Here is a 17,272-nt window from a genome sequence, read left to right as displayed (position 1 = left end):
CTCATGTCATAATATAGTTGTATCCGTACTTAAATGAATGTTATTGAAGTATACGGGTTTAGTCCTCGACAATTCGTTTGGTAGACTTATAGGTGCATAAGTATACTGATCGTTTATAATGAATTTATTTGAATCTTTTGGACCTTGACATTTTTGACTTAAGTTGTTAATAGGCATAATAACTTTTGATATTTTCTTCTTCTTCGGCACCTTGAAGCTTCCAACAGGTATTCAATATCCGGTTTTTTATGTCCTGCAAGCATATGTAAATTAAGCGTTTACGCAAGAAGGCAATTGTATATTAAAAGTTATTAAAATAAAGTCTGAAAGCAGAAGGGATTGGATCAGTCCGCTTTGGAAAAATAAAATTCTTTGTTCAGTTCTCTGAGAACGCTTTTCCAGGGGTTCTGGACCTAGCTTAAAAGGTCTTTGCTGCAAGCCCCTTCACATTTAATGGCTGCCACGGCCATGTTATCACCATACGCATGTATGTGTGTGTATGCGCATGTATGTATGTATGTATGTGTAACCTCTATTCGTGCATATTGCAGAATGATGGTTATTTAGGTTTTACACTAAAAATATCACTTAAGACCATCATGGAACTAGTTGATGACCTCTAGCAGTTTTTCAGCACAATTAGCACAAAACTTGAATAGTCACTTTCAACTATCCAGACTAAGTTAGGGGTCAACTCTTTCCCGAGTAATAGACTTTAATTGCTTAATGGAAATTTCAGCCATTTAAATCAATTGCGATTGAAATTGGGAATTTGGAATTTGTCTATTTCGTCAGTTGTGGCGCACTTGCGCCATCTATCCAATAAATTTGAAAAGAGAAACGCAAATTAAACAGAAATACTTGAGGCAGTTGATTAAAGCTTTCCGATTTGCCAAAAAGGGCCCATAAAACCGATCATAAAAATCGGTTAAGACTAAAGTGCGTGCGTTAGCCGAAACGATAGATAGACAGACAGATAGGATCCGAGAGAGCGCGTCAGTATTCGACGAAAGTTCGGCTTGATCTTGGTACCTTCCAAATTGTTGATTTATCTCTCTTGGACGTAGCAGCGGCTACTGCTGCTGCTGCGGCTGCGGCTTCTACCGCTGGCCGCACAGTTCACTCCACTGACCAAGTTTATAAAACTTTGAGCCAAAGTGCAGCGTCGCACAGTTGCTACGAAGACGTTGCACGCGCTGCCCTCGCAGCGTTGTCATTAACAAAAAAAAAATAAAATATTTCAGCCAAAAACAAAATAACCCAAAAAACAAAACCGAAAATAAACGAGTTGCAGGGCCAGTCTGGGACTGAGGCTGAGTCTGAGTCTGAGAGAGCTAATCTGTTGTGCAGTGAGGCTTCTTTTTTTTTTTTTTTGGTTTTGTTTTTTTATCAGTACATAACGAAAACGAAAGTCGTTCCGGATCTTTCCTCTGGCGTGCTCTACTCTTGCCCTGCCCCTTTAGTGTGTGAGTGTGTGTAAGTGTCTTAATAAAAATGATCGCAACTACAACAAGAGTTAAACAGAAAATAAAAGTGAAAATTAAATTAAACAGATGTTGATCAACAAATTACCCCAACAACAATCAACGTGGCAACAGGCAACGACCAATAAACATCAACCCAAAACTCAAACAAAATCAAAGTACACAAATTCAAATTCCAACTTTAATTCAGTCCAAAAAGAATATACTAAGCCCAATCGAACCAAAACAAAGCAAGTCTCACCAGAAGTTATATACCAGACTGATATTGTGATTAAAGATCATGGAGCTGATCTTTCAATATCTTCAATTCAAGTCGTGAAAGAAGCTTAGAATTTGTTCACAATGTTGGGAATTGTTCATAAATATCATAAATATCGGGTTACAATATCAGTTTTCAGTATGGCACAGTTCGATTATATCAGACTTTCTGTTCTCTGTCTTTATTTTGGGTTCTTTCTCTCATAAGTTTGCCGCCTCTCAGTGCAAATAATACTTGTTAATTGAACTTGGCTAACAAGAATACATGGCTTAAATAAAATAAAAGTGAGCACCATCTTACCCCCTTACTCTCTCTCACTCTCTCTCTCTCTTTCTGCCCATCTCTTTCTTTCACACTCGGCGACAAAGTAGCTAAATTTCTTCTTATATAATAAAAACGTATTTCCAAACCAAAAACCAATAACAACAGAAATAAATATTCAATATGCATATGCAAAGTGGGCGGGTTACAACATCCTCCTCCAAGAAAGAAGCAGATGATTGTGGATAATGAAGATGGTTAACTTATGCAAAACAAACCTTGAAGAAGAAATAACGAGTCAAGAGGAAAGCGAAAAACGTGTTAAAAGCGCCAACTAAAGCAAATGCTCTTATTGTTATTTCTCTTTTCGAAACGACCCCACTAAAAGGTAAAAGCCAAAAAAATTCTTGGCCACAATCAACAATTTTTTTCTTGTGTCATTTTTTTGGATGATTATGCGCCTCAATGTCTCTGGCCCCCGGACATAAAACGAATCTTGCAATAATAAACAATAAACTTGGTAATATTACGTCTAAAAGTCTGTGTGTGTGTGTGTGTGTGTGTGTGTGTGTTTGTGTGTATGTAAGCCGATCAACAAAAAAAAACAAAAACGAAAGGCCAGCTCTGCGACTTTAAGCTTCATTCAGTCAAGTGTTTGGTCAGCAGTGGTGCACAGTGGGACTAATCTGTGAAACTCAACTAAAAGAAAGAAATTGCCTTGAGAAATGTATTTAGAAATCATCGTGGGATTGAATACTTTTGTGGAGAAATGCCAGTAATGAGTGATTTCTATTCCAAAGTGCATTAAGTTGACTGTTTTGGTTTATCAGTTTGGACACACTGTGCAGTGGACACATTGGCCAAATCAATTTACACATGCGCAGCCCTAGTGGAGTGGAGTGAAGTCACTCACCAGAAATCGACAAAACGAACAATTTAACTCAAAAAAACAAACTCAAATGTTGCTTGGGGCAACGCGATAATCAATTGAACCTTAGTCCATGTTTCAGTCTCTATGAAATTGGGTTGAGTTGTTTTGTTATTTTTGAGCATTGTTTGACTTTTGGCTAAAAAAAAACTTTTACTCTTCATTTTTGTTTTTGTCATTAGTTTATTTGTTTGTGCGAAAAAATTATTAACGCATGTGGTAAATGTTAATTATTGCATAAGCTAAACATAGTGATCCATTTGTGACGCCGGCCGACCGGGCGTATGAGTAATAATTGCAAAGGGTAACCAGATAGATAGCGCAGGAGAGGAGAATGGGGTGGGGGGGGAGGGAAGTTAAGAGACGATGAGAGACAATTTTTCAATAATATTGAATAATCCCTAATAAATAATTGGCAAATATCAATATTTTTTGTAGTTGCCGGCCAACATCATACATATAGAGAGACAACAATAAGGGTGACCTTCATGCCTAACCGAGCGGGCAACGAGCAGCAAACAAACAAACACAAACAGCAATCAAACAAGCCATTTGAAATAGCCAAATAAATTGAGCCTCAAAAAGATCTTTCAACGGTCCGGTCCGTCCACCTGAATATCAAAAGTAATAACAACTACAACAAATAAGCCAAGGTAACCCAAAATCATCATGGAGATCAGACGCACCTCTTGGGTGCAACTCGTCGTGCTGCTACTGCCGCTTGTGCTCGTACTTACTGTTTCATTTGTTGGCTCTGTCAAGGGCGCCAGCAACAAGAGCTCAACGCAGACAGCAACGCATTGGCAACAGCATCAACAACGTTATCAAAGCCACATAAACGAGACACGCTCAAAGGATCAGGAATTGTCAAAGGAGCCATTAGGCTTGGTGGTTAACTCCCCCCATGAATCGCACTTGACACGCACCTCCGTCATCTTTGGACTGACCAAAGTGGCCAACAGCAGCATCGTGAATCCATTGTGTCAATCCCAGTTGCGACATTTACAGCGAGGCATTCTCAGCAAGCAACCGTGGGCCATGAAAGGTGAGTGCCTACATAAGGATGAAGATAAGCATCGTTTTGTCAGAGAACGAGACTCATCAGTTCTTTTAATCGGGGCCTCTGAAAGTATGCAAAACAACTTAGCACCTCTTCAAGGAAATGCAAAATGTAGAAATTTAGTTTACTTGTAATACTAACTTGGTCAAGTATTTGCTAATACACTTTACATATACCCACTACGTATGTATGTAGTTTGACCCGGGCAAATCAATCTTATTTATAGACGTTGTTGTTGGGGGTAAACCGCACAGCAAAGTAAATACAATTTTCGGAAATTCATGGAAGTCATTACGGCGGGGTTTTTGGTGTATTTAAACGAAGAAAGCTTACAATAAGAAATTAACTATGATAGGCAATGACTAATCAGAGTTTATAATGTTGTTGCAGTTCTCGATGCTAGTGGCACAAAGCCATCGGGTTTTGTGTATGGGCAAAACTATTGGTTTGGCAGTCGAGAGGCCTGCAAGGATGTTCAGCGACCTGTGGGCATAACCCTCTCCAAAAACTTTGATCGGGTGATGCATTTGGGATTGATTACCCAGCGAGCGCCCTTCGATATGGACTATCGAGTGGTTTATTTGCGTCACAGTTCCCCGTGGCAAGTGGAGATAAAGTTAATGTCGGAGCAAATAATTCACATTGGACTTTGCCTGCCGACCGCCTGCTCCTCGCAGGAGATCACACACCTGTCCGAAGAGTACGTGTCCAGGGGAATGTTCACTGAGAACGATATTTTTGACATTCGTCCCGAGGTGGTGTACATAAAGGATCTGCAGTTAAGCGACACGTTCTACCAGCGTATGAGCTTTCGACTGGTGGTCACTTGCGTTATAGCCACCTGTGCTCTTATGCTCTGCTCGCAGCAACTGATGGCTGAGGCCAAGAAGAGAAAAACACTGATTCCACCAGACCTTGATGGTAGGGATGGTGATGAAAATGAAGAGGACCGAGGTCTGGTTCCGGCTGAATCAGAACTTTGGAAATTCCTTCACACTCTCTTGCAATGGGAACGTCTGCAGAGATTCGTGAAATGCTACGATGTCCCGGGGAATTGGGCTAAGATCTTCGCCATCAGGGACAACAGTGTCAATGAAATTCCTCTGATGAATGGTCTGCGATCTGTGTGCGCCATCTGGATTATGGTCTTTCATGTCGTGTGGTTCATGTACTTCACCGTTCACAACAAAACGGTGCTAATATCCTATGCCGAGCAGGCCTTTTTTCAATACGTCTCATCGGCTCCATTGCTGGTCGATGTCTTCTTTACAATCAGGTGAGTGCAGAAGCACTGCATTAATATTCCTGTACTAATCAAATTCTTTTTAGTGGCTTCTTGCAAACTTATAACTTCCTTCGCAACTCACAGCAATTGGAGGCAGTGCGTCTGAATGGTTTTGGACAGAATCTGAAACTTTTCGGCAAGCTTCTGTTCCATCGTTACTTGCGTTTGGGTCCGCTTTATCTGGTCGTGATGGCCACAGTGGATTTGGTATATGCCTACATTGGCGACGTCTCGGTCTACCACATAAACGAGCGGTTTGATGAGATGTGCTCGAGACATTGGTGGCGCAATCTGTTCTTCGTACAGAACCTCTTTGATCACCGTGACATGTGCGCCAATTGGAGCTGGTCGTTGGCCTGTGAAATGCAGTTTTTTATACTGGCCAATGGCCTACTCTTTCTGTATGTCAAGTGAGTATCTGCTGCGATTTGATTGATTGGTCATTTTGCTGATTTCTAGTCAATTTTTTGCAGGCACCCCAAGGTAACAAAAACATTGGTGGCTACAGCCCTTTTCTCCACAATTGCCTGGTCGTACGGCATTGGCTTGTCCATCAAGTTCCAATTGTCATTCGATTCGGCATTTGCCACCGGCACAGAAATCTATACATCGCCCTTCGTGAGAGTTCTTCCGTACATATTGGGGGCCATCACGGCCTGGATGTTGCTAGAGCGATCGAGAAAGGGTTCACAATGGGAATTAAATGAAGTAAGGGAACGTTGGGCGTGGCATTTTTCTCTTATGGTCTTCTTCGTATGCATCTATTCGACAATTAAACGAGATCTCGGATCTTTCATGGCCATAACCCTTTTTGTGATGGGCCGTCTATTCTTCTCTTTGAGCGTATGCTGGATGATATCGGGCAGTGCCACGGGACGCGGTGTCTGGTGGTCGAGACTTCTGGAGGCCAAGGGCTTCCAACACCTAAGCCGATTGTCCTATGCCATTTACTTGTTAAATCCGCTAGTCATTGCATTGTTTTACAGTCTTACCAGCTCTAGCACGCACGCCGATCCCTTTATGCTGGTAAGTGGCTGGATAGATAAAACCAAAGAACCATCAAGTAACTCATTTAATTTTTTAGTGCGTTGTCACCTGCGGCTTTGCTGTCATCGTTTACCTGGCCTCCATCATATTCTCCTTGGCATTTGAGCTACCATACAGTAATATGTCCAGTTTGCTGCTGAAACGGGGCAGCAAATCAAAAAATGCCTAAATGATGCTTAACTTAAGTTAGAAATTAGAAACTCAAACGCCTCCATCAGATACAATTGTGATCGTTTTCATGTACAACTCATTTTAATCTAATCAATCCTAGTATAGTTATATAGCTGTAGATCTTTTGGTGGCCACCATAAATTTATTGTTATGTTATGCCTTGTTACTTAACTGTTCATTTTTTTTTTTTTCGTTGTTTACTTTAACTGAAAATTATAATGTATTTAGAGATACAGCTTAGTTTACTGTGAAGAGCATTTGATCATCTGAATTCATGTGCGAACACGGACCGGCAGTTTCTAGTAGATCTCCCTTCACTTAGATACTGTCGGTTTGCATATATGTATTTACATTTAAATTTTGTTTTTAGTTAATAAATGAAAATAATGTTATTATAGAGATCTTTCCATAATTATAAACTTATTGGCAGTCAAATCAAAGATGTTTCCTGTGGGAAAATGCCCTTTTTCTACCGTATTTATACTTTATTTTATCCAACAAGAGATAGACGTCTTTCAAAAAAAATAAGCGACAAACATCTATTCTATTAACCTCTAGCAGCTAGAAGATATGTGTTCCTTATCTGTTCTCCGTTTAACGAAGACGTTTTTAAACTATTTTTGGGTAATTTTTTAAATTTGCCGGGTTTTAACTCTGTTAAATTACAGCAAACGCAAGCTGTAAAGTTAACATTGCCTAGATTTTTCGCCAACAATCGATGACTTATCGGCACGTTTCAAAATATCGATATTGCGAAAGCAGCGATAGTCTCGGGAAAATTAAAAAGTATCGATAACGTTTTCGCAGCACTATTGGTTGGTGTTTGCCACTTTTTTATTTTAATTTGAAACAAGAAGCAGCAGCAGAAGCGGCGGCATAAACAATATGCTAATATGGGCCATAACCTAAAAACTATTAAGTTAAAAGTCGAATTTTATGAAAACATCCAAAAGTGAAAGTAAAAAGTGTTTTTCATATATTTTTTTTCGCATCAGCATCCTTGCTGGCATCCTTGTGTCTCTTCTTCTATCCACTCTGCATTCCATTTCGCTTGCGTTTGCGTGAATGTGTATTTGCTCCACCCACAATCTGCCGCAAGGAAACAAAATCAAATATATGTGTATATAGAAATATATGTAGGATAAAAGTTAAAAGCTGCAAGCCGAAAATCAAATAAAATGAAGCTCGGTTTTGGCAATAAAACGAAATAGTAGGTGTGCGTGATTGTGTTTGTGTGTTGGTTAATTATCGCTTAATTTGTAACTACAACTGGAACTCCCAGCATCCCAGACCACCTGAGCATGTGATTTAAACGGTGGAGCCAGTAAAGAAAAAACAACTCAGAACAAATTGAGACATAAAGAGAGAAGCGAAAAGTAAGACAGAAAACCCTTCCATTTAATTTTCAATCTCTCATCGCGACTGATGCTGCTGCCGTCGCCGCCAACGCCGACGCATCAACCCTCTTTATGTGCCAACAAATTTGAGAAGAAGCAACTATAGGAGTAGTTAGCAACTAGCAGAACAACATCAGGTAAATATCTTGATTTGTTAATTGGTTTCTAATCAGAGCGGAGTGCAAAAAAATATTTAACGGTATTTGCAATGCATTTCGGTTTTAATTAATATTTACTTTGATTAGAATATGCACTAATTAAAGAAAGAATTTAGTTTTTTAGTTTTTTGTTTTATATTGTATTTCGCTTTGTTTATCCGCCTACCCTGCCTCATCACTATTGTATTTTATTTTTGCGGACAAACATATATATTAGGGTGGACCGAAAAAAATAAAAAAGAGACATCCAATAATTTCAATTGTAAAGGAGTTTAGTTTAAAATTATCGACTGTGCCCTCTCTTCCTTCCATGAGATTTACTTTCGGTGGTGTTTATAAACTTGCTTTTTGAATTTAAGAAGGCTTGTCAGCCAACCATTATAAACCAACCATTATAGTGATATACCTAATGATAAAAGGTGTATTTTTGTTTCATACTTGAAGGAATACAATTTCTCGATTTGCAATTATTTTGCATAAGAAACCAAACCAAACAAACTATGGCCGTGTTTCGGTTAGTACATCAGGAATATGTACATATATGTATGTACATACATTGTATATGTATGTGAATATGGTCGTAGATTCACAAAGAAAAAAAATGAATTTTGGCCCTCCCTAAAATACACACATCTGTACAAATGAATGTGCATGTATGTATATATATGTATATGTACATATGTGTATGTAGATACATTCAGTGCATGGAATCCGACTGCACTGATTTAATGTCAAAAAGTAATGATGCTTTATACGTTTACTTAATTGCAGTTAGTTTGACCGGATTAAATATAAATTGATAAACAATTAAAAGTTATACAGTTATCTATTTATTCGCCTTTTAGTTTAATTAAATTACCTGATAGACAAATTCTTTGTCGACTGATTGTACACAAGTATGCATATTGACGTTTGTACAGCGTTTTTGGACGTTCCTCAGTCTAGGTGGTGGGGCGGGGTAGGAGTGTTTCAGGGTCTTGGGCTCAGTTCTTATACATTTTGCATGTGTTCTTGCTCATTGTTGACCTTGAACAAGTTCAGACGCAGGCACAGAGTCCACACGCACTCCTCCTCCCTTGAGCCACCACCGCGCCACGTTTTGCCTTTGTAGCTTCTGCAAGGCACTCCGGCACCTAGATATACATACATATATGAACATACCTACATACATACATTCATCTATATATGGCAAAAAGAAAGAAATACATATCGAGTGTTTGCTCAATACAAAAGGCGTTCGTTGTCACTCAATTCATTTATCATACAGCTCTTTTTATATCGCATACATACATATGTATATGTAAATATGTATACATATTTATACACACATATGTATGTGCATGTATCTGTTTTTTGAAAGAGGGAGCAGCGGGTGTATTCGCATATGTGTTTGTGATTTCAATATTTAAAATTCAAAGTGATCACGTGCTAGTAGCAGCAGCAGTCGCTGTAGCCTCTCTATTGGAAGCTTTCTAATTAACTCTCCACCTCTCGCTCTGCGTTGCTCTCTTCTTAACAGTAATTATATTTTTTGGGTTTTTGGTTTATTTGCTTACGGTAGCTTCTGATAGCACCTGATAAAACTAAACCTAACCCACCTTCCAAGCAAACACAAAAACTTCAGCAGACGGTTTTTATGGCTCGTACATTGACCCAGTCAGCTACGTCGTCACTTCGTCATTTTTTCGCCACGACTTAAGCTTGATTTCTCTCTCTTGTATGTAAATACTTATACACTTATTTATTTTTTTGTGTTCCGATTACGCAAATTGTATTCATTTCAACAGATACTCTAAAAAGTTGGGTCGAGAACCAATCTGGCGATTATAAAGCCCAAACCTTTCGATTTTTTAAATGAATTAACGGGCTTTCGAGTTGATTTGATGTTTATTATAGTATTAAAGTCATTGCTAATCTTATAATTGTTTTAAATTCTGAGCGAATTTCCAATTAAATTATCAAAATGATGAAAATGCTTCCCAATGGAATTTGATTCGCCGTCTTTGTTATCGCACTTTGTACGTAACACAGATTACTTTCAAGCGACATATGACTTGGCTCATTAATTTTTTATTTGCTTACATATGAACCTTTAAGTTAAAATTAGTATGTCTACGATCATTTAGGTATTAAAAGGATTTTTTATTAATTCACATACTTTTAATAGATACATTTAATTTGTCAGAGTAATAAAGGATTTCTTACTTCTTGTTAAATGGGAATTTCATGTGTATATTAGGATGAAAAATGGTCGCCAAATTGTGTATGCAATAGGTAGAAGAAAGCTTTTTCCTTAATCAATTTAGTTTATAAACCTGAAATAGCTGTTTTTGAAGTATGGTACACGGCATACCGAAGTCGGTGCGACGAATTCATTTACTTTATTCAAATATGGACTCCAACTGACTCATCGTTGGACTCGTTTTTCTCGGCTTAGCCCTCAGTTCTCTTGTCGTCGCCTCATTTCATTACACTTCGCCTTTAATTTCTTCTTCTTTTCCATTTCTGTGCGTGCATAAAACTCGTTTGGTCTGGGGTATGGTCGGTTTGAGTATGGGTATGGGTCTGGGTCTGCGGTTTCGGGACCACGGGACTTGGGACTCTCTCCGGGTTCCTTATGGTGGGCTTCATGAACTGGTGGCGGCTGGTGGTGGTGGTGGTCATTTGCCTTGTGAGCCGCGTCAGCCGTGAAAATATAAGCAAAATGCGCGTAATTAAATTTTCATACGCAAAGCAGCAATAAAAAATATAAAACAACAACAAAAAAGGACAAGGAACTGTGTGCGGTTTATTCTCATAATTTATTTAGCCAAGCCTAGACTCTACTCTTTGGGAGCTGGGTGTGTTCCTTCCATTTAACTTTTGCATAGTTAGGTACGCTGTTCTTTTCATTTTATTTTTTTAATTGGCAAACCACACCGAAATGTGTACATATGTACACATGTATATGGATATGCATACCTGTCAGTGAGTGTGTCAACTAAATATAATTTTCTTCCTTCTCAGTTGATTTCCCTGGATAGCCCCAAAATGGGTGCATATGTATGTGCGAGAATTCTTCTCCGGAATATAAAAAACCAAATTAATTTTGCTTTACTGCAATCAGCATGCGAAACATCTGTTACTTGAAAATTTTACCTGTCGATATTTGCCTTATCTTTTAGAAAAGGAATGTAAAAAAGGAACCACTACATGCAATTGTCAAAGTTAAATAGATCATTTGCAATTAGGTGATAGCTGTTTTAAAGTGCATAGTTTGTGTTTTGTTTTCTTCTTTTTTCACATAGTCGTCTTCTCACAGTTTAGTGGACGACATTGATCAGCTATTTTCGTTTTACCACTTACCTAGCTCGCTTGGCCCACAACAAAATGGCTCGTAAAATTGAAGTGGCCACAAGGCGTGGCTAGGCGGGGACGGAATGAAATGGAATCGAGTAGGACAGTTGTAGCCTGGAATTGATAGCAATTACCACAAAGTGGTCGAGAGCATTGCCATAACTATAACAAACACATCTTTAGTGAAATGTTTTGCACTTGTTCAGTAATATGTATGTATGTATGTACATACATACATATGTACGGGCAGAATGATATGTGGCTATACTTAGACTCACTTTGTATGTGTATAGAAAATAAACGTAAATATATTGCATATCTATCGGATTTGCACTGGGTGCTAAACGAAAAGCGACCTGACCGAAACTATTCAAAGTGTTTTTTGGATGGTAGCCAAGTTGTTTTCTGTTTTCTTCTCCTCCCGCTGCTTGCTGCTGCCAACCTACTTGCTGCCTGTCATTGCCATTGAATGAAAACAATTTCGTGGGAAAGGGGTATGTGAGAAAGGGGATGAAAAGTTGTACAGTCAGTTGTGTCTGCAGCAAATCAGAGTCTCAGTAAACAATAGAAGCAACAGCAAGCGGCAACGGGGCGCCGTTTGCCACAAAATGTAGCCGCGATAAAATTTAACCTTCGACTTGAAAACAAAGTTTTGCACATCGGATGGAATAACGGCTAGATGAGGGATGGAGGCTACTTATTTGCATCTACCGTCCCACGTTTGCGGTGGTTGCTACACCTGTAAACCAAAGTTTTACATGAATTTGACCAAAAAACTCGTTTTACTTCAACTTTAAAGTAACCTTAAAAGATGTCCCCAGAACGATGAGTTTGGATTGGTTTGCAAAAAAAACACCACTTGCTTTACTAGCCTGCAAATTGTGGAAGTGTGAGATGACTGGGCGACAGCTGCGGCAACCCTCGGAGGAGTCTCGCATGACTCCAAACTGAACTTAATTTTGCGACTTGTGGCAGTTGCACTATGCCCTTGGGCCTACGAAATGCCAACTTCCGATTGGCTTTTGTCCTGGCACGCCATAGGGCAATGGTTTTACAGTTTTCGTCGCTCCTTCTTTAAGAACATATTGCTCTTGTTTAATTTTTTGGTCGATTGCAAAAAGGTCAAAGGTTCAGCAGTAATTTGTTCCTTTTTTTATTTCCATATCTTAAAGCATCGAGGAATGACCACCGCATCCGTGGAATACCCTCCTTCCTACTCCCTTCGTCTTCCTGCTTGCATCTGTGACTGTGTCTGGCCCTTTTTGTGTTGCGTGACAGATCGGTGGCACCACCACCAATAATTATAACCAGTCCAGCCACTATAGCAGAACAAGAACAAGTACAAGTACAACCCTTTTACATTAACACGGCGTTGTTAACTAGCCAATAAGAGGTAGATTGAGAGAGACAGAGAGAGAGGGAGAGACACAGGAAGAAAAAGCGAGAGAGAGTGCGGAGGAGTTGTACTGCCAGCCCTAGAGAAAATTTACATAAATATAAAATTTTTATTATTTTTCCGTGTTTCGTGTTGTTCTGGCCTTTACCGCGCTCCTTTAACGCCCTTTGCCTATGACATTTTTGTAACGGTATTAAAGTTGGTTAAGCAAATATTTATGGTGTACACATCATTGGGAAATGTGGGAAGTTGCTCCCTCCAAAACCAAGATTTCACTTCTGAAACTGGTCAATTTGACCTCCTACCTGCCCGATACAGCTCCCTAAACGCCCTACCAACAAGATAAGCTAGTTCCGCCAGTGGTATAGGTGCACGCTTTTTTTAATGACACTTTCCGATCGATAGATGATGGATCGGCGTTGCTATCACAGGACTGATTAGGTATATTATCTATAACATTTTTTCGATGTTGACATCATAAGCAGCCCTTCTTTTAACGACAGTCAGTTTGGTTGGAACATTGGACTCGTAATATTGCTAAAATCTTTAGAAAGGCAAGTTGGTACCTTTGACCACCATTGACATCGGCCATTTTGCAAAACGATTGCAAATTTCATTTATGTTTTGCTACCTACGTGCCCCACCTGTCAGTCGCTGTTATATGAAAACCAATGAAGGAACGTGGATGGTGGATGGCTCGATGGGACGAACAATACAAGTTGCTCAGAGAATACATGTCTATATATGTATGTATGTAAAGAGACACTGAGGGGAATCTTTAATAAGAAATGAAATTATGACGCATTGCCTGGATGGGTTGAATGAACCCCTTTCTCAGCTTTGACCGGATATCAGCAGTAAAAAGGAGGGAAACTGGTGGATAAAAGTGAGAGCAGTTTTTTGTTGCATTCAATTGAGACTGAAGGAGTCAGGAATTTAGATTGTATCATGACTACGACTACTACCTTTGCGCCGTCTTTGGTAGAAAAATGGTAAAAATTTATAATCTTTATCAAAAACTAAATTTACGAAGTTCCAAATTGTTTATTTTGTTATTATTTTAAGAGATAGAGTCTTTAAGCTGCGCTGCGAAAACAGATCGCCTGTATCGATTGTCGGTTCGGGCAAACAAACAGGACGACTATGTCGTCCCTGGACGACGCGCCCTTATTGGATTTTTGCTGTGTTGCGTTTTTCTTGTTGAGGTGTGGGAAAATGTAAAAAGGGCGATGGGAGCTGTCGACCTTATGGAAAAAACTTGTTGAATTCGCCCATTGACGGTTGGTCGTCATGTCCATTTGCAAGTTATCGGGTCAGGCAATTTACAAAATTGATTTGTCCAATGTCTAATGGGCAAATGTCCGTCCACGTCCCGGCTGATGGTTGCTTCAGTTGGTGGCGCTTTTGTATGCTTTACATATGCGTGGGCATGACCGCATATGTCAATCAATTATATTAATAGTTATTCTATTATCGCTGATTAATAACGGTTAAGCTGAGCTGCTAAGCTGTCAATGTCATCTGACTGAAATTAATTTCCATTTTGTTGCAGGTCTACGTGGAAGTTTACTCCCAATTAAATGGCAAAAGCACGCAGAAAACGCTTCCGTTTGAGGTGTCCAGGGAATAATAAGCACAAGGAAGCGACAACACCAGCTTCAGAGCAGGAAGAGGAGCACCGAGGTAATGATTCATCATCAACAACAACTACAACAACAACAACAACAAACGCAACAACAGCTAACAACCTTAAGTATTAGCATGATGGACAAACGCTCCATCTGCTTGCTAATAATCTGTGTGAATTTATTCCTTGTCATTTGGCTGGTTATTGTGCCGCAACCGCTAATGCTGGAAACCGAAGCGCCGCCAGTGGCGTCGGCTTTTTATGCCGCCTCAGCATCTGCTATCTCCTCCGCCTCCTCCTTCTCCTCCGCGTCATCGTTGTCCTCCTTCTCATCGCCACCACCTAGTGCCAATGGAAGTAGTAGTACTAATACTAGTACTAGTAGCAGTAGCAGTAGCAGCAGCAGCAGCAGCAGCAGCAGCAGCAGCAGCAGCAGTAACAACAACAAACCAAACCAAATACACGAGCCTAGTCGCTACAATTTTAGTTATAACCATAGTTTAGTTAGCCTAGACAAAGCGGCCACGCCCGCTCCTTTAGCAACTCCTTCGCCTCCTGCGCCAACAAGCACATCAACACAACACACCTCGAAATTGTCCCAGTTGATTGACTTGAACAACTTTGCCTACGTAATGAATCAAGACGCCTGCTCAGCGGACATAAAGGCCCTGATCCTGGTGCACACAGCTCCGCGAAATGTGGAGAAGCGTTCTATCATAAGGCAAACATGGGGCGGTCCGATCATAGACAAGTCGCCAGTGCGTGTCGTTTTCCTACTAGGAGCCCTGCCGCTTGAAGAACAATCCGTGCAATGGGATCTAACCCAAGAGAATAACTTGTACGGTGACATGGTACAGGGGAACTTTCAAGACGCCTACCGCAACATGACTTACAAGCATGTGATGGCCTTGAAATGGTTTCATAATAACTGCCCCCAGGCGAAGCTGCTCATCAAGGTGCGTAATAGGTCCCATTCTAACCATCATTTTCAATTGTTTTACTTCTTTTGTTCCATTGCAGGTGGATGACGATGTCTATGTGCATACTCCTCAGCTACTGAAGTACTTGGCGGAGCCAGCAGCAGCGACTCCAACGACAGCGTCGACTTTAATACAATCGTCGGCCACGTCGTCATTACGTTCCCTGCTGGGGCAGCAACATGATTTGCTTTTCTGTCGACCTTTGTTTGGGTCCCGTGTGAAGAGGTCCTACCGCGTGAGTTTGTGCCCATCTTTTTTGTAATCAATCATTAATCCTTACAAATCTTCTATACCTGGCAGTCGAAATGGCGCGTCAGCTTTCGCGAATACTCCGAGCATTACTACCCGCCCTATTGTCCTGGCTTTGCCATTGTCTATTCACCGGATGTGGTGCTTCGCCTGTATAAGGCTGCCCAACGATCCAATTATTTTTGGATTGACGATGTCCACATAACGGGAATAATGGCTCAGGAGACAAACACTACAATCACTTCTGTGCAGCCCTATATTTTAGATTATTGGGATTACGATTTGCTGCTTAGCGGCCAGATTGATCTCATGGACCAGGAGTTCCTTTTCACCTCGCATAGCATTGGCCCGGAGCGGATCAATGCACTCTGGCAGTTAATTCTAATGCAAAACAGCACACGCAGCAAAATGGAAGCCAGCTAGAAAAGAATAAAGTACAAGGACGAGGAGTAAAAGTGGCCTGGAATAGATTTTCTTTTTTTTTTTTTTTTTTTTTGCCATTACGTTTTTGGCTGTTTATTGTTTAATCGCTAGTTATTTAGTGATAAAATTAGTTAGCACAAAGAGTAAGAAGGAAAAGAAAACAAATGGAAAGAAAAACGAAAAACAAACAAACAAGAGAAAAGAAGATAAAAACATTGCAAAGTCAAGTGAACCACCAACCACCTGCCTACAATCATTCGTATCACATATTAATATATATATATATAATATGTATATATATTAATATATATATATAAAAATGTTTATATGTATATATCAATATATATACATACTAAGAGATTATTGATAGTCACTGAAGAATATGAAGAAGGAGAACAACATTCAAGCCTCTTATGGTCACAGACATTCTAAACAATTATTATCACAAGCAAAAGTAAGAAACGAGAACAACAAGTGATAACCTTAAGCACCAGCTCTTAACATACCACTTAAGCAAATTAAGAAACAACAATAGTACTTAAAACTTAAACAAAACAAAAACACAGTTAACCCTAATGTTTTATTATCATTATATGATTTCAAAAGATTGTATTCACCTATGCAACAAAAAAACATGATATCCATCAACACTGAAATAGTAATCAGAAATCTAAATGATTCCCTAAAGTTATCTCTGTCTGCGAGGACCACGCTTTGTCTGAAATCAAAAAGCAATTGATCCAAAAACTATTGTTAGGACAACTGAATGTTTTTTTGTTCAATAATTCAAGCGGCAAGCTAATTTCGTTTTGATGTTTCCGAAAAATTGTACTTTGTTAGGTAATATGCATTTACATTGTTTTGATATTCGAATACGTTGAACTATGAATGTTATATTCGCAATTAGTCAATTAGGTTTGGTTTTAAGTAGCATAAAGAATAATCTGAATGCAAGAGTTAATGTATGTATGTATTAAAACTTCGAATATATTCCAAAAAAAATTTAACGATCGCTACAATAAAAGATTTGATGTAACTTTAGGATTCGACAGTTGTTGCATAGAGAGACATGAAGGCGGCCTAAATATAAAAACAAAACTTGAGAACGGAGTAAAACTAAAAAACCAAAGTTTAAAAGAAATCGAATTAGTAAATCGAAGAATAACTAATTAGCTAACAGCACATAAATAATGCACACATATATATGTATA

General features: G+C 39.4%; 2 protein-coding genes and 1 long non-coding RNA gene across 7 annotated transcripts; 2 read left to right on the top strand and 1 right to left on the bottom strand.

The window, feature by feature from the left end:
• The first annotated feature begins 1,185 nt into the window (after positions 1 to 1,185).
• LOC137579093 (nose resistant to fluoxetine protein 6) lies at positions 1,186 to 6,892 on the top strand. 5 transcript variants are annotated; one of them, XM_068292786.1, is made up of 6 exons: positions 1,186 to 1,466; positions 3,371 to 3,977; positions 4,383 to 5,268; positions 5,322 to 5,687; positions 5,751 to 6,303; positions 6,362 to 6,892. In XM_068292786.1, the coding sequence occupies exons 2-6, from the start codon at positions 3,602 to 3,604 to the stop codon at positions 6,491 to 6,493; spliced, it is 2,313 nt and encodes a 770-aa protein (XP_068148887.1). In that variant the 5' UTR covers positions 1,186 to 1,466; positions 3,371 to 3,601; the 3' UTR covers positions 6,494 to 6,892. The 5 variants fall into 5 exon arrangements, with proteins under 5 accessions (XP_068148887.1, XP_068148885.1, XP_068148886.1 ...); XM_068292784.1 differs by having other exon boundaries at positions 1,186 to 1,476; XM_068292785.1 differs by having other exon boundaries at positions 1,186 to 1,642.
• Positions 6,893 to 7,325: 433 nt separating this feature from the next.
• On the top strand, positions 7,326 to 17,190 carry LOC137579019 (beta-1,3-galactosyltransferase 4). The gene is made up of 4 exons (XM_068292682.1): positions 7,326 to 8,029; positions 14,335 to 15,365; positions 15,430 to 15,624; positions 15,690 to 17,190. Exons 2-4 carry the CDS (start codon positions 14,469 to 14,471, stop codon positions 16,059 to 16,061), a joined length of 1,464 nt encoding a protein of 487 aa, XP_068148783.1. The 5' UTR covers positions 7,326 to 8,029; positions 14,335 to 14,468; the 3' UTR covers positions 16,062 to 17,190.
• Positions 10,191 to 11,342, bottom strand: LOC137579317 (uncharacterized). Its single transcript, XR_011032798.1, has 3 exons — positions 11,189 to 11,342; positions 11,012 to 11,107; positions 10,191 to 10,718 (listed from the first exon to the last, which is right to left on the bottom strand). It is a non-coding gene; the product is annotated as an uncharacterized lncRNA (long non-coding RNA).
• Positions 17,191 to 17,272: the final 82 nt, after the last annotated feature.

Source organism: Drosophila tropicalis, unplaced genomic scaffold (assembly GCF_018151085.1).
Source record: "Drosophila tropicalis isolate 14030-0801.00 unplaced genomic scaffold, ASM1815108v1 contig_694, whole genome shotgun sequence".
Classification (NCBI taxonomy): domain Eukaryota; kingdom Metazoa; phylum Arthropoda; class Insecta; order Diptera; family Drosophilidae; genus Drosophila; species Drosophila tropicalis.
The sequence above is the reverse complement of the archived record's forward strand: the minus strand, read 5'-3'. Positions and strand labels throughout refer to the sequence as shown.